Source organism: Odontesthes bonariensis, chromosome 1 (genome assembly GCF_027942865.1).
Source record: "Odontesthes bonariensis isolate fOdoBon6 chromosome 1, fOdoBon6.hap1, whole genome shotgun sequence".
NCBI lineage: Eukaryota > Metazoa > Chordata > Actinopteri > Atheriniformes > Atherinopsidae > Odontesthes > Odontesthes bonariensis.
In genome coordinates, this window is record NC_134506.1 from 40,480,429 (window position 1) to 40,501,952 (window position 21,524).

At 43.6% G+C, this 21,524-nt stretch overlaps 1 protein-coding gene across 10 annotated transcripts in view; it reads right to left on the reverse strand.

Moving 5' to 3' along the window:
• Window positions 1-854: 854 nt before the first annotated feature.
• Window positions 855-21,524, reverse strand: part of LOC142380994 (C-myc promoter-binding protein-like) — a 106,831-nt gene continuing 86,161 nt past the window's right edge. For 3 of the 10 annotated variants that reach the window (XM_075466889.1, XM_075466892.1, XM_075466887.1), the window contains 12 exons: window positions 19,313-20,487; window positions 18,278-18,515; window positions 17,895-17,998; window positions 17,090-17,265; window positions 15,549-15,710; window positions 13,152-13,332; window positions 10,313-10,567; window positions 10,022-10,139; window positions 9,020-9,046; window positions 5,479-5,641; window positions 4,836-4,900; window positions 855-1,994 (listed from right to left, as the gene is read on the reverse strand). In XM_075466889.1, the coding sequence (XP_075323004.1) occupies window positions 1,858-1,994; window positions 4,836-4,900; window positions 5,479-5,641; window positions 9,020-9,046; window positions 10,022-10,139; window positions 10,313-10,567; window positions 13,152-13,332; window positions 15,549-15,710; window positions 17,090-17,265; window positions 17,895-17,998; window positions 18,278-18,515; window positions 19,313-20,487 (2,801 nt within the window). In that variant the 3' untranslated portion in view covers window positions 855-1,857. The remainder of the gene's footprint in view (window positions 1,995-4,835; window positions 4,901-5,478; window positions 5,642-9,019; window positions 9,047-10,021; window positions 10,140-10,312; window positions 10,568-13,151; window positions 13,333-15,548; window positions 15,711-17,089; window positions 17,266-17,894; window positions 17,999-18,277; window positions 18,516-19,312; window positions 20,488-21,524) is intronic. The other 7 variants (XM_075466893.1, XM_075466891.1, XM_075466890.1 and 4 more) reach the window with 3 other exon arrangements.

Genomic DNA, 21,524 nt, shown 5'->3' on the forward strand with positions numbered 1-21,524 from the left:
GCTACATTCATGGCTCTGATCTCTGAATATTTCAAACACAGCTTCCTCTCTACTACACTCTGAGTATTCTTATTTTTTCCATGCTGCTGCAATATAATTTCCCCTTAGAAAGTATTTAAATTCTATTAAATTGAACCGAACTGATTCGATTTTAATAAAAAACCAGCAAACGGAACCAGAAACTGTCCTCAGTCACGGTCGCCGTCACATGTTCGCAGCTGATAGCAGAAGGCGGAGCTCCTCCATCGGCTTTGAAAGGCAGCTGCTACTACCCATAATGCACTGTGATGTAAACAGCACTGAATGGTTTTATCTAACACCAGCAGGCAGCTTCAGTCTGTATAACCACAGCCAACGTCAGCCTGATGAGTCGCACCAGTCGGGGTTCAGTTTAACAAACGTGTTCATGTGATGTGTTTGAAGTTAAACCAAAAGTACACGGATTTCTATAGACACACGTGACATTAACGGGGGGGAAAACAGACCTAATCTCATAAATATGAGAAAAATAAAGTTAAGTTTTCAGTCATTTTTTTCTCTGGTTGTGAACGAATATGAAAACAGAACATTTTGAATATTAAAATTCACCAAATTGGTCATTAAAAGCTTTTTTTCTGCCACGTTCCACCGATCATCGATGATTAGTTTGTGCGTCAGGATGCAGGATCACTGGAAAAAATGCCCCTCCAAAAATAAGTATAAAAACAACAAATAAAAGACGTTTTTGCTTAAAATAAAAATAAATCTGCCAATGGAACTAGTGAAAATCGGCTTGTCAAGATTTCTTGAAATAAGATGTGATATTTGGGACTTTTGAGATAAAAGTGATCTTGAAATTAGCTTAAAAACCTCTTCAAATGTAAAAAAAAAAAAGGTTGTTTCATATGAAATTCGACTCAAAACAATTTGTTTTCAATACTTTTTCATTTAACAAGATATTCCAGATGTATTGTCTTCAAACAAGTCCCTATATCTGGCTGAAATAGTACTTGTTAGGCAGTTGTGTTTCATATTAAGTGTAATGAGATATTTTGACTAGAAATGAGACAAATATACTTGGTAAGACTTTGATTTTTTTCCAGTGATTTATGCTCATTTAACTATGAGAGAAGGTCTATTTTTTTTATTGTTTCTTTTGTGAATGAAGCTCACTTCAGCAGTTTTGGTGCAAACTTTGCATGAAATCTAAATTAAATGCAGATAATCTCTGTGAACGTTGAGCTTCACGGACATCAGAGGCAGCTCCAAAGGAAAAAAACAACCGTTATCTCCGCCGTGATTATTTGGCATGAAATGATTAATCATCAAAACAGCAGCTTCTTTGTTTCCCACAGTCTGATGCAGCTTCGATTTAAATGTCCTGAAACGCAGAAAGCCGTCGTTTAAAAAGCTGAATTCACACTGCAGCAGCGCCTCCGGGTTTCAGTGATGCGAGCGGCGGGGGTTCGGGCGCCCGGCGACACGGAGATAAACGGCAAAACACGACGCACGACAAAAAGAAGTAAGACTACAATAAATAAAGCTGACTTTTTATAAATAGAGTTCAAGTTAAAATATTGCTGATATTAGTCTTCATACGATGTAGGACTATACAATATAAATGTTGTGGGGTTTTTTTTAGAAAAATCCTCAAACTGTTTTTGTATTTACAGTAAATTTGGGTATTTTCACAGGATTTCCACAGAAACCAGGTGAGACTGATTCTGTGTGAGATGAAGTGTGTGAAACGTCGGGCCGCATCCCGCCGACAGAGCTCCGCCGGACGTTACCGTCGGCGCACATTCACAGCCTTTCCAACGGGTTTCCTGAGCTGGTCGTAAAGCGATGACGGGGGAGAAGAGAGGGGGGGGGGGCGTTTCACAGGTAAGGCTCGCCGAACGTCCGGCGGCACTCCATGACGCCCGTGCTCGGAGGACGGTCACAGTTGTGGGTCAGCTTCACCAGGCTCGGCGTGAGGCGGTCGTACGCCAGCTTGTACTCCCGATCGAAGGCGTCTGAGGGGGAAAGCACAACAGATGCATCAGGTGATCACACAGTCTATGCAGGCTCTGCTGAACAGTCTATTTAGCTTAAATAGCTCCCAATTAGGGCTGCAGCGATACACTAATCTCACGATACGATACACGATATTAAGCCAACGATACGATCAGATACGATTCAAAAACAATTCGATACGATTCGATACACTTTCATCATTTTCTGGGGAAAAAAAGGGGACGGTGTGATTTTACATGAATCGTCGCTGATTGGACCGGTGGTCCGACCTTTGAACCAGAAGGACAACACAGCCAGACAAACAGAAACAAACGAACATGTCACAAACGTGAGAGCTGTGCACTTTATACAACATTTTTATGAACTAATTTATCACTGTTTTGTATAATGTGACCCCCTGGCATTGTATTGTATTACCTTAAAGGCCTACAGAAAGCTGACACTACACCCAATACATAATGATAATACATACACAGAGGAACAATAATGATCATTGGACTCTACACCAAAACATTTCATAAACCCATGAAATTTGCGATTTTGAATTTGCCGCTAGGAAACCTTCCAGACTGGGGGCGGGGCTTCAGTGTGACGTCACAGGTGCCATGGGTTTTCCTGGCTGCCGCTATTAGTATGCTTGTTGACTGGTGAAGGCAATAAAACGTTGGGTTCAGTGCAGTTTTTATTGCGAGTAGATGTACGAAGTGCGTGTGTTGCCCTCAGCAGCAGCAGCTCACACCACCGGGGACAGAGGAAGCAGAGACCCGCGGACGTGTGTCCACGTCGGGGCTCTTGATGATCGCTCTGCTGAGATTTCCACTCTCCACCTGGCGGAGAGTGTGTCCGCTCTCCGCCAGGTGGATTCCTGTCCGCACCGCAGGGAGCTGAACACGGCGGGATGGCTCCGGCTGATTTCACCAGAGAGGAGGCAGGCGGACAGGGAGGCACAGACACAAGACCGCGGGTCTCTCTGCTTCCTCTGTCCCCGGTGGTGTGAGCTGCTGCTGCTGAGGGCAACACACACACTTCGTACATCTACTCGCAAAAAAAACTGCACTGAACCCAACGTTTTATATTTCCAAGCGACGTCCCGCGGCACACATCGAAATTTGCCGTGAAGAAGCTGTCCAGGTCTGGCAAACTGCTGGCTTCGCTACTAGAACTACTGGGGGTTGTTCCAGCAGCTGGCACTCGCGACGTCACGCACCTGTCGTTCCAGTTTGCCAAATTCGAGTCAAATGTGGTGATAGTTTATTGGGCCTAATCCGGACTATCCAGGGGCCTAAAATTATTTTAAAATCATAAAAAAATTCCATGATATATAAGGAATCGATCTGCTATTTCAGTTTTGTGCAAAAAAATCACCTTTCTGTAGGCCTTTAATGTTCTGTGCTTTCAATAATTGTAACGTCTGACTTTTCAATAAAGTTTGCTTGAAAAGAATAAATAAATAAAAAACATTTTTAAATTGATACTTTATCGGGAAACGAAATATCGATATATATCGCAGTATCAATAAAATTGCTCAGCCCTACTCCCAATGCATAGAAAACCAGCTCCGCTGCTTCTTTTAGGATCTCCTTAAGCTTCTGATACACTAAACCATTTTCATCAGAGAAAGCAGATAATTCTGGGTTAAAATTCCTTGCGGCTCCAACTTTAACAGCAACTCTTGATTATTTCCATCCAGTCAAACCAACTGTGATTCGTGTGGATGGAAATGAGAGCGGGAAGCCTCTGTTTTCATGTGTTTATTATATTATCTGTAAGAGAAGCAGAGCGGTCACCCATTCCTAAGTCTGGAATGGGTCTGTGGTGTCTGAGACTTCCACAACAGATGGCAGAAGTGTTTCAGAGTGACGGAAAAGACCGGGACGAGCTTGGTGACAGTTAATTAGTCAAAGAAACAATATATATTTATATAAACGTATATATAGATATAAACATATCACATATATTTTATATATTCTAGTTCAAATATTGCTCATATTAGTCTCCATAAGATGTAAGTGAATATAATATAAATGCCCTCATATTCAACCACACAGAGCCCGATTATTCATCTCCATAAACGTTAAGTTAAGTTAACCTTCGGGTTATTGGACGACCCACTGAGCCACGGCCGAGCGTCGCTTTGAAAGCTGCAAACGCCAGAAATTGTAGGACTGAATCGTCCCTTTTCTGTCATAAAGGATGGTTCCAGTGTTTCCGAGGCTGCTCCTGAGTCACTTCCAGGTTATTTCTTTCAGTCTGGAAACCTTCCAAAGTAAACGTTTAAAAGCTGTTCCTTTAATAATTGTTGTTTCAGTGACGCGGGCGCACATCCCAGCTGAGAGTACGCTGGGTCCTGCAGTCCTGTGGCAGGAGTTTATGCCATATGTCCTTCACCTCGTGATGTTGGACGAGAAAAAGGGCAGAAGGGAAGAAAGGAGGACCCACACCTTCGCTTTGCAATACTTTTACCATCAGTGCTTGAAAGTGACCCGAATTGTTTATTTTTTCAGTTGATTTTAATCCTGATTACCCTCGGCAGTTTAATTCATCTTCAGCTGTTTATATTCTACTATAGTGTCCCTGAAAACCCTTTTTTCATGTGTTTTAGCGCACGTGTTGTCAAACCGATGAAGACGTTAATTTGGGACACGATGCTCTGTGTTCAAACAAATGTTCATATGTAGAAAAACATACATACAGCTTTAAAGAACCGTCTAATTCTAAGTCTTTAGGATGTATTCAATCAAAGATTTTTACTCTAAAACTCGTCTAAAAAGCTAAAAACTACATTGAAACAAAGAAATCGTGACAGCAAAAAGTCCAAAAAACATTCAAATCTGACTCACCGATATCAATGTTGTCTTTTCCCAGAGCCACCAGGGAGAGGAAGAGGACGTCCCTGTACAAACTCCTGAGGACCAATCAGATTAGAACATGTTAAAGACAGCAACAAAATTTTACAGAATAAAAGCCTGCAACAGACTTTTACAATAATAAAATAAATTTAAAAATTTAAAAAATAAATTAAAAAATAAATAAATAAAAAAAAAACTGCATTAATGCGCGATAAAATATTTATGGGTGTTAAATAATTAACCAGTTAACTCGCCCAGCCCTAATAAAAACTGATTATGATCAGCTTGAATGTATCTTTGAAGCGGCTTAAAAGGACGTTTGTTGTTATTTGGTGCCGTATGAATAAAGGTTCATCGAGGTTTGATTGAGAACTTGCCACATACACAAATTTATCGTGTTAACAGTAAAAAAAAAACTGCTGAAAACACCAAAGAAGGGATCTACTATGAGAAGTTCGGGGTGTATCCCAAACCTGCCGTCTTATTATATACGCTGTATACGGAGCAAATAGTCCCCAACAAATCAATTTTCCCATTTGATGAATGTTTGCTGAAGGAAATACAGCAAGCAGCTGGTTTCACAGATTCATCATCTTTAAATGAGATGTGAGCGAGCGAGTGTGGTCTTGCGCACCTTTGCCTTTTGACCCCGAGCGTGTGACCCAGCAGCTGCAGCAGCTGGGCCATCGGCCGGCCGACGTCGTTCCTCTGGATGCTCCTCACCACGCTCTGCAGCAGCTCCTCGCTGAGCGGCCTCTCCTCCTCCAGGACCGGCCGGGACGGAGGGTAACCCACATCTGCCGGGGACACACGGGCACACGTCAGGAGCAGGCTCGCCGTTATAGCGCGGACAAACAACAACGGCCCACAGCGAGGACGGCTTTAGTGTCCCAGTTCAGCTGTGAAGGAGTACTCAGGGCTGGGTATCTGCCCGGGCGTCAGAGCGCCACGTCGAGCCTTTGCTGGGTGAGAATCTTCAGCATTTGAATCAGTTAAATGCAAACATTAGTAATTCAAGGTGGCGAATGAAGGCTTGGTTGCAGTTTTTATGGTTTAGATTTAGTTTCATTATTATGGCTGTGTTCGAAACCGCATACTACATACTTGCAAACTGCATACTGATCGATCAGACAGTATGCAGAGCGTTTACCCACAATGCATTTCGCTCCTGCCCGAGCCGAAATCAGCCGGCCTGAAGCTGATTTCGCTTAAGCTCTAAACTCTGTAAACTTTAACAACATTTGAAACATTTTCAGGTGAGAAAGTAGTCGTTTAGATCCCCAACGTGTTGAAAACCTGACAAAATACCGGCTATTTACAATTTTGTTCTGACGAATTTGGCGCTACTAAAGCTAGCCGCAGTGAGCAACGCACTTCCTGTTATTTTCACAAAATAAAATACCCGTTGCCTTTTATCATAGGGAAAGCCATTACGATACAATTGGTGCTTTTGTTTTGAAAACAGGAAGTGAGCCTACCCTCGTTGTAGCTAGCTTGAAACTGCCGTTTTGACAGGAAATGACGATCGGCGACGTCACGTTATGAGTAGTAACCTCATGAGGCATACCGAACATTTAGGCGAATCTAGTATGCATCCGGGAACTTCTCGCTTACTCAAACTCGCTTACTAACTCAAAAAGTTAGTAGGAGTACTATGAGAAGTATGCGGTTTTGAACACAGCCTTAGATTTGCTTGGTAACTCTTGGTTAGTTTTGAGTGTTCGACAGATTGTGACACCCGATTTGCAACGTTATTAGGTAATAACACTTTAAATCACAGGATGTTATCGTTGAAATATATTATAAAAGGATGTCAGATAATCTATCAGATGTTCCATCTTATTTTTATCACTCTAAAACACACGTTACAATAACTGACATATCTGTATTTCCAGTGGAGCCGTATTGAAGTGACCTGATTATTAATCAGTTTATTAATAACATATCATCACGACATCTCTTTAGCTTTTAAGCACCTAGTTCAAGTCCTGCTTAAACAGATCTTTGCTGCACATCATTTCCAGTTTCTGACTCTTAAATAAAGCAAAAACTATCCAATAATCGCACCATATGTGTGCATAAATGTGTACTTATACTGTACAAATGTATCTACAGCCATACATTTACAGTTTTATCATATTTAACTTAAACCTGGATGTTCCCTAAATGCAGGCTAAAAACGAAAGGCAATCGAGCTTTTGCAGTGGTTGCCCCTAAACTTTGGAATGGGTTACCATGGTTACCGCTGCATATTCGTTCATCAGAAACTCTGGAAATTTTTAAAACATCTCTTAAAACCCACCTTTTCTCCCAGGCTTTCAGACCTGGGTGAAACAAATGTTGTCTGTGTGTGTAAATTGTTTTTATCTTTTGATGAATTTCTTTGTTAAATGTATTTAACAATTTTATTGTTATTGTTTTATTGATATTTATTTATGTAAAGCGCTTCGGTCAACCCAGGTTGTGATAAGGTGCTATATAAATAAACGTGACCTTGACCTTGACTTTGCTAACGTGAATGAGTTCTAACACTGGACTTCCTTTTAGTGCTTCGTGATGTGTTCTGGATCTCAATCCAATCTGAACTGAACTTATTTGCAGGAATAGTATGAACTCAGAGCTGGAAATGACCTCCCACCGAGCTGAGAGTAAAATCTGCTCACTAACGAGGCTCCCTATTATTGGTGGTACAAACTGATAAAAACGCTGTATTTTGCTCGTACAAACGCCGCAGTGACGTGTTTACTGACAGAATTTGGGCGTCACTACGTGTGACACTGATTTAATGAGACTCAAACTGACAAAAGGACTAAATAAGGATTGATTACTGCAGCTATCGCCAAAGGAAACCTGAAGTTTTTACTTATGAGTGCAAATGGAGCAGAACAAAAGGGCCGGTGCGAGCCAGGCGATCTTTCACTGATCTAATCACCATGATTTTTGTCAGATGAGGCTGCGGTTATAAAATCCGGATGTTATTAGAGCGGAGCGACAGTCTGGAAAAGCTTTAAGTGACCACGAGTTGACTGAAAAAAATAACTGAATGAGAGCAGCTTCTTTTGTGAACTTGACTGTAAAAATATACACAAACAATTTTAGGTTTTTACAAAGAGGATGTGCAAGAGCCGAGGCCCGATTGGACCTGACTACAGAGCATACACATACGGAGCCATTCAGTCCCTGACTGTGGATCATTTAGCACGATTTAGATCAAACCAGCATGTTTACACACACTTTAAAAGTCCAGTTTCGGTCTGATCACCACGGTAACACCTTTTTTTCTCGTATCTTGTGGAGGCAGTTGCTAGCTGCCCTCTTTCTTCTTCTTTTCACTCGAGATTACCAGGTTGTGCTCTAAAGTGCCACAAACACTACATTTTGAAAGATCTGCAGTGATGTCATGTTCAGATAGTTTGATTAGAATGTTGCTTAAGTGTTTACACACTGAGATATTCTTCAGTTTTGAGTGAATCAGCCATTTTAAATGAAAGACTTTACATTTAAAATACGATGGATGGATGGATGGATGGATGGTGGCTCCATGACACACCTTAAACTTCCAGTTCACGACCCCGGGAAAAAAATCTCGAGCATGCGCAGAACGCAAAGTCTAATTCACCACGTGCTTCAGCGTCTACAAGCAGGTTTAATTTGACTTTCAACCCAGTTATCTCGGATCCGATCCAATTCATTGTCAGATTAAGGTGTCTACATGCACTTAATAACTCAATCTGATTGTAATTTAGCCAATAATCCGATCCTTTCAGTGCCGTGTGACCCCACTGACTGATTGAGTGTGGATGGTGTTCAGTACCCAGCCCTTTAAGCGCTACAGCCCAATCAGCTTAATGCAAACACAGAGGACATTCACCAGAGATGCAAGCCCACATTCAAATACAGAGGAGTGTATTTGAGACAAATCAACCCCTTTGTCGGTCTAAATTAGACTTCACACTGCACAGGTACTTTCATTCCGACGCTGAAACCATGAAAGCTGGAGGCTGACTTTCTACAGACAACACAGCAGAGCGTCAAGCAACAACAACAACAACAACAACAACAACAACAACAACAACAACAACAACAATAAAACACAGAGCAGGGAGACGGCAGGCCCGACACAGGACAGCGACAGCACTCATCTGAGGGAGTCTGCAGCAGAGATGAACACTCACTCTCTAACAACAGAGTACAATTAAGCCCTGAAAGACAAAGAGCAGACAGAGCCTGTTAGCACAAGGATTAACCGACTCCCGGGAGGAGCTGGCAGCCTTCGTGCCTTCTCCTCCGTTTAACAGTTACCGCAGGCCGGGCAGACCAACGGGCACGTCAGCCCCCCGCCTGTCCGCTCACAGCGAGCCCAGCTGCTGCGCAGATGTTCCACGACAGTCGAGTTCAACAGCAAAAATGATTATCTATGACGAATCAGTCTGTTCCCGCTGTGTGGGATGGAGGCAGACCCAGAACTCACCAGAGGGATAATACATCCCTTCTGGTCTGGGGAGGGTTTCTCTGGGGAGAGAGATTTCTTTGGACCTGGACCTGTCGCCTCTGTGACACGATCTCAGATAAGATGAGGAAAATGGGTGGACCGTTAAGGCTTAATCCCAGAGTTTCTGGAGAGAACATTTCAGAAATCCTCTTTCAGCGCTCCTGTGAGAGCAGAGGACGTTACCCCCAAAGCCTGTGTCGCGGCCTTTTGAGTTTCCAAAGTATATTTTCTAACAAAAGGCCGTGGGTGGCAGCAGGTGGTTTTGTTCTTGCACGCACTTCAGAGTTGATTGTTTAAAGAATATATGTAGTTTATTTCTGACAAAAAAAAATATGAACAAAACGATAACTAAAAATCTCTCACAATTTGGATGAAAAAGGAAAGTTAGCTTAATCTGATTTAACAAGCTCTAAAAGTGGTCATAAAATCATTTAACCACCACCTCCCGTCTTCACACCGGACATTTGAGCCAACACGCCCCCCGGTGTGTTCTTAATCTCTCTAATTAATGGCAGGGTCTAAAAGTTACCAAAATAATCTAAACAATTTCAAATATAAAAATGAATTTCAGATTTTTGATTCCAGATGAACTAAAGTATATTCTAACGGCCCAAAAAAAACTAAATTGATTGAACTTGGGTGGCCACAACACCCTGAGCCCGTTTCAGAAGCGTTTCAGACTCACTGTATGTGTTCCAGAGGATGTAGAGAGGCTGGATGGGGTCCTGGTGCAGCTTCAGGTTGTCCCACAGGATCTGGATCAGCACGTGTTTGCTGTCCTCTGACATCCAGTGGCGAGGGACCTGACAAAAGACGTCACAGAAACACTGAGTCGGGTTGAATGTTGTACCATTTGTCTCTTCATGTCCCGCTAAATAAATGCAACTAGCACTTATTAATCCGAACAGTTGTACGAAAATGCAATAAATTTGTTGTGAAAATGCTACAAAGCTACCCCGTGTTGTGCGTGTCTGACCTGGGAGTCCGTGTTGCAGTGCTCAGAGGTGAGGATGAGGCCGGGGAGGTTGCTGGGCAGGTCCAGCCGTCTGAAGTACCAGACCAGGTTCCAGTAGATGATGGGATGGTGGTCCACCATGTCGGCCTCTGTGATCACCGGGTCGCCCTCGTTCTCCAGCAGACTCTCCAGCTCCTTCCACAGCACCAGCGGGCTCAGATAGGGGACTGTCACCGGCTCGGGGTTGTGGAGCCGCCACTCCATATTCAGAGGATCCTTGGTTGGACAAAAATGAAGTTTAATCATGAAAGAGTGGAAGAAAATGAGGTGAAATTTAATCTAAACCTGATAAATTACACAGCATTAGTGCCACTCTTTGGATAAAGACATCCTCTGAATGCCAGGGCTTATGTGTGGAGTAGAGAAGGGGTCTGCCTGGCTCTCTAAACCCCACATTGTGTAGTCTGGAGCCAGTCATATTTGGATGACAGCAGGCTTAAAGCTGTTTTTATTTTATTTATTTATTTATTAACTGAATCAGTTAAATGCAAACATTAGTCATTCAAGGTGGCGAATGAAGGCTTGGTTGCAGTTTTTATGGTTTAGATTTATACTAATCTACTACTCATACTAACTCAAAAAGTTAGTATGAGTAGTAGGAGAAGTATGCGGTTTTGAACACAGCCTTAGATTTGCTTGGTAACTCTTGGTTAGTTTTGAGTGTTCGACAGATTGTGACACCCGATTTGCAACGTTATTAGATAAGACTTTAATCACAGGATGTTATCGTTGAAATATATTATAAAAGGATGTCAGATAAGGCAGGTATCATAAAAAAAAAAAAAACAGACAATACACCATGAAAAATGGATATAACATGCAGAAATCTGACATAAAAAAAACACGGAAAAAAAAAAACACTAATTCACATAAAAGTTAAGAGTTCATACACAAAATGGAAAAGATGGAGGTGTTAGCCAAGAGAGCAGGTCTGGGTTGTTTTCAACCACAGTTTAAGGGTCTTTTTAAAGGTGGTGTAATTGTCACAATTTCTTTTTTTTAAGTATTTTTTGGGGCTTTTTATGCCTTTAATGTTAGGACAGTTTGAGAGAGACAGGAAGCAGGGGGCAGAGAGAGGGGAAAGACACGCAGCACAGGGCCGCTCGGTGCGGGAGTCGAACCGGGGCCAGCTGCAGCGAGGACTGTAGCCTCTGTACATGGGGCGGCTGCTTAACCCACTATGCCACCGACCGCCCCTATTGTCACAGTTTCTAACAAGAGTTGGCAGTGTGTTCCAAGGCCAAATTTAGTCCTGCGCCACTGTACATCACATTTATGGCTCCAAAACATACTGAAAGTGTTGATAACCTTCATGCCAATATGTTGATGTCAGCTATTTCTCCAGGATGAGGGAGCGTAAATGCACAAAGCTTCTTTTCCCCACAGTGGAAATGGCTCCAGAGATGAACACGATCCAGTTTTCCTTTGCAGAATGTCAGACACGGAGCGGATGTTAATCCTTGTATGCGTTGGATTAGTAAAGAGGAAAAGTGGCAGCAGCTTTGTTAGCTTCCCAACAGAAGTCTCTGCGGTTGTTTGGCTCGGGTTAGGGTCCCCGATCAGAGTTTAAAAATGTACTGGCTGTGATTTTGTTAGCCTTAATGCTAGAGCTGTGGTTAGCATTTTATCACACATTTCATACACGATGTGTGGATTTTAGCTGTTAGCTGCTCATTGAGATGAGTGGAGCGAGCGTCATTGTTCTCTTCACTGGTTTCCTGCTCGATCCGTCTGCAGATGAAACTGGACCACATCCTGTCTGGACTCTCTGTCCAACACCAAAGCTGCGCCAACAGGAACCGTCTTCTGAGAAGTCTGGTGCGGAGTTAGTGTTGATAGAAAATGTCTGGGAAGCCAAAGTGGTTCTCGACGAGTTGCTCTGTATTTGATGCCATCCCTGTTATCAAAACCTGTCTGTTAGCATTTGGTGGCTAGGCCCCCTGTACTATTATAGCTGCCATTGAGTCAGTTAATTGTTCACTTTTATGTACTCGATGCAGCCATTCGGTCTTCGTTTTGAGCTGTGGAATCCTTTGTTAGTCAAAGGAAGGGTTTGGAGACATGGATTTAAGGTGGTCACCAGCCAGCCAAGAATATTGAACCTATGTAAACAGCTTTTGTTCTACGTTTACACTAAGGCTGTTAAGATAGAAAAATAGTATAAAGCATGTAGCAGACGGAGAGCAAAGTGGGAGCTGAAGACGCACATTCACCAGATAACTGGGTTTGTTGGGCAGATTGCGCAACCTGAGACGCCTGATCCAGGGCCAAAGCTTGGAACTGTGCCGTCTGCTCGTAAGACGTGTTTCACGCGGCGGTTAACAGTCATTCACCCTGATTTGATGTGATATATTCAGAGAATATAAAGCCAGCAGAGCTCTTAGATCCAAGGACTCAGGTCAGCTGGTCCAGTCCAGAGTCCAGACTAAACATGGAGAAGCAGCATTTAGCTGTTATGCTGCAAACAAGTGGAACAAACTGCCAGTGGAGATTAAACTTTCACCAAATGGAGACATTTTTAAATCCAGGTTAAAAACATTTCTGTTCTCATGTGTCTATGCATGACATCTGCACGATATCTTAAATTCATTTAAATTATTTTATTTGTTTCTCTTTATATTCTTTTATGTATTTTTAATGCTTCTTCCACTCCCTGCTGCAATGCTTTTATTTCATGTGAAGCACTTTGAATTGTTCTGTACATGAAATGTGCTACATAAATAAATTTGATTTGATTTGATTTAACAGCACCGGACAGCGGAACCGTGCCCCCACACCAGTGTTTTGTGTTGAGACGAACCGTGGTTTCATTCAGACGGGTCGGCAGGCTCCCTGACGTTGGCACACAGCGGTTGACTTGCGGCGCTTCCTCGAGGGGACCGAAGACGCTCACGCTGCGGGTCATGGGCGCTCCGGAGGACAGCCCCCCCTGGCGCCGCTCCGTGGGGATGTTGATACCTTGAGCTCTGATCGGCCGAGTCCTGCGAAGACACAGCGAGGTCGGTGTGGACAGTGTCCAAGTGGTTAAAATCACATTCATACAAAGTGTACAGAAGTAGTCGTGTGTCTTCTATCATTGACATAAACTGGATATAAACTAATCAATATTAACTAATCAATCCTTTATTATGAGGTCTGTTCCTCCAGGACTGTTTGACCTGCACAACGAGTCATCAAACGGTTTTATTTATGATTTTTAACTTGTATGATTTCAGTCTTTTCCCAGCATTGTTTGTGGCTCCTTATCTCTCTACGCCTCATTTCTGGAAACCATTCCTATATCTGTGTGCGAGTTCATTTGCTTTTAAGTGCACACGTGCAACAGGCGATGATGCACTGCTCATCCATTGTTGCTCACACATTTCATAGCCTCGCCTTTGTGGCGCACAGAGAGCTTTGTTAGGACCAGGTGCTGCAGATCATCTCTTACTGGTCTTTTACAATGCAGATGGGGAACGTGCGGACGCAGCCGCAGCAGCTCCTGCTTCAAAAGCATCGTGATAATCACACAAACCTGAAGCTGCATGAGGATGAGCCAATGGTTTCAATTCCCACCGCTGCGTTTCCATCACTTTGCAAAGATACAAACTAACACACTCAAAGCCAAGCGGGGAAATTAAAATGCGGAGGATGTTTTCACTCGTCTTACATTCGAACTTAGTGAATAAACTGTGAAACGATCAGAACAAAAAGGATTCTCTGTGTTAGGGCCCCTGCTGGGTCTCCTTTAGTGATCATCAAACTGTATAACTCCTCACTTCATGTACAATAATCCAGCTCACCTGAAATCTTATTTTATATCTTTATTTTATTCTATGCTTATATTTGATTTTGTACATTGTTTGGGGGGGTTGCAAATTTGGGTCATTTTGTCATTTTGTCATTTTTAATTTTGTGACTCTTGTTATATTCACTGGCGAATTAATTTCCCATTCGTTTCGGTTCGATTCAATTCTATTATATTATAATATATTATTATTTTATTTTATTACATTACATTATTTTATTTTATTTTATTACATTATTTTATTTTATTATAGTATATTATATTATATTATATTATATTATATTATATTATGTCACCAGTGTCTGGGCAAACAAAAAGCACTTGAACGTACCGGAAGACATTTCTCTCCAGTGCAGACAGGGGCAGAAGCAGTGAGTACGTTGTTCAATAAGAGAAAACCGTGACCCTGGAATAAGTAAATGTCCTCTGTAGGAGGAGGCTGATCCACGGACAGGATCATGTCTTACCAAAGGTCAGATAAATAACATGATGAAAGGGCTTTAAGTTAACAGTAAGATCTTAAAAATTATTCTGAAAACATACCAGGAGGCTAAAAAGGGAGTGATGTGCTCACGGTTCACTGTTGCCTCCCCTCTTGGGCGCTCTTTCACTGCGCTGAACAGCCAATCACAGTGAGTTATGTCACCGAACGACCCGACGGCGATTAAACGCCGGCTAATAAAAATGTCAGCCAGAGTCCAACAATGCTGAAGGTGCAAAAACCAAGAAAATACGGGAGACAGATGTTCCCCCGATGCTCCAGATGTGCTTATCTGTCGTCTCGGTGTTTGAGGTATTTAATCTAAATGCAGATTTTTACATTTGATAAATTGTTTTCCTTGAAAGTAAACGTTAAAACGGTTCCCTTCTTCATCACGTAAATGCGAAATCCTGCTGTCTGATACTCTGTAACGGTGATAAAACACTGAGCGTTATGCGAGTGAGTTATCAGCACTGCTGGCAGGAAACACAGATCAGGAAACATCACTCCGGCAGCAGGAGCAGAGATGCCGCGCACGTTATTTCACAAATTCTTTTCTTTTCTGCAAGGTGGCGCCAAAATTACCCACAATGCAACCTCAGCAGTATTTATTCTCTAAACTGTTAGCTCAAACTCCTGAGGGGGATATTTTCCACGTGAGAAGCTAAAGACGCAACATTAAGTTTTAGCCAGAGCTCGTTTAGCTACAAGCAGAGAGGAAGCGTTTAGTTATTAATCACTATTGGTTAATAATATCTTGATACTTGCTCCAGTTTTGTGGCTCATCTTTGAGCATTTCAAATAGCTTATGAAATATTTTCCATGATGATGTCACCACTGTGTCACAATTTTGCCTGATAAAGTTGTCAAAAGTGCACAAACAGCTGATTTAAGCACCAGAATGTGACTGAATAAAGAACAGCGAGTACCCTGCGGAGTATTCCTGCACAGCGATAGTGGGGGAGGGAGGGAACACGGCTGTTGTGGGGCAGGGAGTGGACAAGGTGGACGTCCCCGTGTCCAGACCTGTGGATGCAGAGTACGATGATGTCATGGCCTCTTCCACCGACGGGCTGCCCTTCAGAAAAAGCCTGAGGAGGGCAGAAAAGAGGGCGTACAGGGGAATTTAATTGACACCCAGAAAGGTTAATCTGGCGGGTTTAAAGAAGTTAGTTTACATCTAAAGCAGAGAAAAACTTTACCTGTAAATATACTTTTTTGTTTGATTAAACCCAAGAGGCATTCACAAAGATTAGAGTATGTGGGGAGCCGTGATCCTGCTGAGCTCACCAACATTGTTTACTCATTTAGAAAAATCAATAAGTTGGTAAAAGAAAAAGAAGCTCTGGATGTAACAATAAACTAGGGCTGTGTTCGAAACCGCATTCTACATACTACATACTCATCGATCAGACAGTATGCAGAGCGTTTACCCACAATGCATTTCGCTCCTGTCCGAGCTGAAATCAGCCGGCCTGAAGCTGATTTCTCTTAAGCTCTAAACTCTGTAAACTTTAGCAACATTTGAAACATTTTCAGGCGAGAAAGTAGTCGTTTAGATCCCCAACGTGTTGAAAATCTGACAAAATGCCGGCTATTTACAATTTTGTTCTCACGAATTCGGCGCTACTAAAGCTAGCCGCAGTGAGCAACGCACTTCCGGTTATTTTCACAAAATAAAATACCCGTTGCCTTTTATCATAGGGAAAGCCATTACGATACAATTGGTGCTTTTGTTCTGAAAACAGGAAGTGAACCTACCCTGGGCAACGATTAAAAATTTGAATCTAATTAATCACATGATTTCCCTGATTAATCACGTTTAATCGCATTTGTACGCAGAATCCAAAAATGAATCTAAAAGTAGCGTATAGCTTTTAGCATTTAGTTTTATTTTAAATGTGCTGCCATATGAATGAAAGTGCCATAACATTTGTTGTGCAAACACACTTTTAACATCAGCATCTTTCTGTAGTTTTTATGTAGAAGCCTCACTCCACTGTCTGTTTCCTTGAATGACTTGCTGCTATCAGTTGTGTGTTTTGCCTTTAAGTGATATTTTAGACTGGAACTACTACGCTGAGAAGACAATTCAACTTGGCTGTAAATACAGGAGTTTTTTTTAAATTTATTTTGAAATACGTGCTTTTATGTTGAAACAAGTAAAACAGGAAGTAGCGCCGGTTAGCTCCGTGAGCTTCACACAGAGACCGAGGAGCACCTGTAACGGTGATGTTACCTGCTAGTTTATCTTTATTTTATTACTCCATGCTTCGCGGTGTTTGCTGTAACTGTGTGAATGTGATGCATTAAACAAACTTTTAATAATAAAACCTGCATTAATGCGAGTTAAATAATTAACAAGTTAACGCGATAATAACGAGTTAACTCGCCCAGCCCTACAATAAACACACGAAGAACGGATCCAATAACACATTTCTCCTGTAGCAGCTGAAGGGTGATCACGTACCTGCCGGGTCCCCTCATGTCCCGGATCTCCACGTTGAGGAAAGGCAGGAAGGGGTTTCCACAGAAGGGGCAGGTGGTGTTCAGGTTGGAGTCGTCTGCCGTCCAGCCGGCCATGATTTCCTCGTCGTAAACCAGGCAGTCGCAGGTCTTGCAGCGAGAGCAGCTGGAGATCAGCAGCTGGAGAGAGAAGAAGCACACGGGTGGAGCTCTGTTAAGCAATAAGATCTGGTCACAGGTCAAGATATCTAATGGCAGTTATTACCTCGCGTTTATCTTAAAGCTGATTTATTTGTGATGCATTTTCCAAGAAGTCCCACATTTTTTAACTGTAACAGTTACAAGGTCACGTGGTACAAGATGTCATGTGCTTATTGCCACCAAGAACCTAAGGCACCTTGTTTGGACTTTTAAACTTAATTTAAAGCAGAATTATAGGTGCGAAACCTCCACAGATGAAGAGTAACAACTTTCAGAGGTCAAGAACTTGTATTTTTACATCTTATTTCTTGAGTTCGACGACATCTTTACATCAGCATCGGGCCAATAAACCCACAAACGTAGTTTCAGAGTTTGCCAACAGCTGGGAACTTGTATGCTGTTCTTTCAGCAGAGCAGATGCAGAATGGTGGGCGGTAAACGAGCAGTCAAATCTGAGCAGGAAGCGAAGCCTCCCTAACGGCTGGTTGTTTTTGGGAAATCAGGAAATATACGAAACCAAACGGCACTATAAAAGCTGTGTCAGGAGCTTTTTTAGAAACAGAAACTATCAACAGGCCAGCACTGGGATTTTTTTCTTGTGTTTTTACCTCCATAGCGAAGTTGTTAAAGACACTGGTGTTGCTGGTGTAGCGCGAGGAGCCGAGGTCGGACTTGTCTGGCAGCGGGAAACCAGGTGGAGAGAGGACGCATCCTGTGGGGGCAAGAGGGCTGATCAGAACGGGTGGTCTGGCACAGGGGAGGGGGGGGGGGCACGGTTATTACATGGTGCTATGTTTGGGGGCAGTGGGAGATTCATCAAGAGCCCCTTTTTCCCCTTTTTGATTCATTCTTTTAATGCCTGAATTCCTCTGAAATCAAACTCTGTAACATTATTTGAATGTAAAAAACAAGCCTCAGCCCATAAAACTCTTATTTTGGAACTTATTTATTTTAGAAACCATCAAGTGAAGCAGGAATCTGTCCCGCTTACCGGGAAGAAAAGACGTGGGTCTCCCGAGGCTGCAGCCAGCAGTGGGGCTGTCCAGCCTGCTGTGGAGGGGGCTGCGTCTGGGGCTCCTGCGGGGCCCCATGGGGCCAGCAGGGCTGTTCTTCTGTGGAGAAATCACGGAGCAGCCCGACTCCCCACAGTCCTCCTCATCCAGCAGGGAAGAGCAGTCTGGATCTCCAACACCGAGGGAAGACACGCTCAGACGGTCGCTGTTACCGTCCTACGTGGACAAAGAAGAAGCCAAATAAAACTGCACAGGAGTCGAATGTTAAACTGATCTGTGTCTCTTCCTCAGAAAGAAATGTTACATGGATGCAAACGCAGAGCACAACTGAACTATTTAAGGAAATAGGAACACACTTCAGCACCATAACTGGCTGCTTTTTACCGCTCTGCAACAGAAAGATGAACTGACTCAGAGAACCACCAGATGGCAGCAAAACTCCAGGCAGCAGAACAGGCTACAAGTCCAGTGAAAGCAGTCCTGTTCTGGGTCTTTATGCTTAGATTGAAGAGAGATTTTAATTTACTGTCATCGATTTAACATTTGTTCTGCTTCATTTCTATTTCAAATTTAGCAGATAAGCAGTTAAAACATTTCAGTTCAATATTAGTTTCACTAATTCAGTGTAGAAAGCTGTTCTCAAATGTTACTCTCTCCAGAGAACCGTCTTCCCTGAGGAACTTTCACCCCACAGAGGTCAAGTCTTTTGAGGGTTGCAACAAACAGCCAAGATAGATTGAGAAATGTTCTCTTTTTTAAAGCATGCATATAGAATATTCAGAGCAATCTAAGTATAGAAATAGACCAATTAAATGTAACCTACTTGGAACTCTCCTCCCCAGGAATAAGACTCAGACTCACAACGGTTAACACTGAGCTGAAAGTCATCTAAAAACAGGTCCATCCGCCAAAAAGGGCCTGAGAGTTTTCTTACTGGTTTAGTCTCATTTTAGTTACTTGGAGTCAGAAGTCGGAGGTTTTTAATGAGATCCATCTTTCAAAATGAACCGTACCTTGGTGGGTGTGGTGTAGGTGGCGAGACGTGAATACCAGCGGCTTGCCTTCTCAGCCACGCCCTTCCCAGCAGAGAACATGCTGGTCTTAAACACGTCCAGCGTTGGTGTGAGCAGAGTGTCCAGAGCAAACGAGGACGAGGAGGGTGAAGGCGACGCCAGGCTGGCCCTGTCGGCCCTCTCCCTGAAGGGGCTGGGTCGGGGGCTGGGGCTGGTGCTGGAGCTCTGACACGGAGGCGACGACCACAGACGCTGGCGTGAGATGGGTTGGGAGGGCGAGGTCTGGTGGAAAGTGCGGGAGCGCGGCACTCCGACCGTCCTGAGGGAGGAACAGTGGGGCAGGCTGGACCGGCGCAGGGCAGAGTTTGAGTTGGGGTGGAGGAGGAGGGGGCTGACTGCGTCCTGCAGGTCCAGGCTGGGCGCGCGGCTGCTCAGCGGGCTGTCCATGTGGTTCATGTAAAGCTCAATCTCCCGGGCCAGGTTCCGGCGGGCACTCGGCGGGGTGGCCTCGTCCCCCTCTGGATAGCGATCGGTGTCTTGCTGCTCGGTCTGTGACTCTGCTGCCAGGAGGGAAAGAGGGTCGTACCCCGTTTTGATGCCGGTGCGCTTGACTGTTCCTTTGGACGTCGCGGCGCTCATTTCGCTGTAGCTGGCGCTGCGTTCAACGGCCTTGTTCTGAGGGTCGGCCTTCGTGGAAGGCTTGTCTAAATCCAGATCTTCCAAATCAAAAATGGCCTCCGTGTTACTCCTGTCTTCATCGCTGGAGTCCTGCCCCTCCGCCTCCTCTTCCTCTTCTCTGTGATCACGACCTCTGGAAACGCCGGCCTTAGCGTCTAATCCCTCTAACCTGCCAAGACCAACTGTACGAGGGCTCTTACTCTTGCTGTAATTAGCACTAGAGAGAATTTTGGCATCCGCGCCCAAGTGTCCTGCAATCTTATCTGGGTCAGTTTCACCCTGGCTCATACCAAGGCCGAGGACGGTGGTCCCACTGCCGCTGCTGCCCACAGTGTCTCCGCTCAGCTGGCGGCCTCTCACGCCCTGCCAGTCCAGGACGGAGCTGCTGCTGCCCACCACCTCCTCCAGAGCGCTCTTGTGTCTCTTGAGCAAACTGTTGGTGCGAACCTCCCCGATCTCATCCAGCGAGGTGGTGAAGAGGAGGCCTGCGACGTGGCCTGATGGAGAGGGAGAGAGGAGGCCCATTACAAATCATTTCTAATATACCCAGCCAGCATGTCCGTGTGGTTTAACCTACTTAAAAACCTACTTTAAGGTTTAAATTTGGGCTGCAGATAAGGCTCCCAAGTGGGTTTGTCTGCAGTTTCCACGGTGGCCTCACCTGTGTTTGCCCATATGGGTTTCAGGTTGCTGTGTGGCTTTAGTTGGACTTTGCATTTAGCCAATTTGAATGTGAAGATTATTTTACTTTGTGTGATGTGTTTATCTGTATTGCCTTTGGAATAATTTAAGGCTGAGGGTAACACTAACCCCTAACCCAGTGATACTCACTATTTTGTTCACAAGAGCCACATCGGCAGAGCAAAATCAAGGGAAGAGCCACTTTTTACGGCAACATACTAAAGTCCCCTTTTGCAAATGCATTTCTACGTATAAAACATCCCACAGAAAAAGAAACAACACAGCCAATTAACACCACATTTACCTTAATACTGGGATGAGCGGAAGCTGGCATACATGTCCTTGACTTTCTTCATGTTGTATTTGTAGTTTGTTGTTGTAATCATAGTGAGACATTAGAGATGAGCATGGTTTTTGTGCTGGTTTTTGCCCTTTTTTAATTAAAACCGATCCATTGTGCCTGCATCTCGCGCTGGCTAAAGGAGCTAGCGTGCTCTGCGGTCAAGTGTGACGGTGGTTTAAGCGGGCTGCGTTGCCAGGTTTAACAGTTCCCCCTTTAGGAAACACCATTAAGCCTTAATTAATACTTAATAAAAATACTTAATACTACAAAAACGCAAACTTAATAAAAATACTTAATACTGTGCAGTATTCGCTGTATGTTATTTGAAAAAATGTATTGTTATTGTTACCATATTGTTATAAGCTACTATGCGAGTGCGAGGAGCCACATGTGTGCAATGAGTATCTCTGTTCTAACCCTTCAAGTTGCCCTTTGAAACCCATGTGGGCAAACACAGGTGAGGCCACCGTGGAAACTGCGGACAAACCCACTTGGGACCCTTATCTGCAG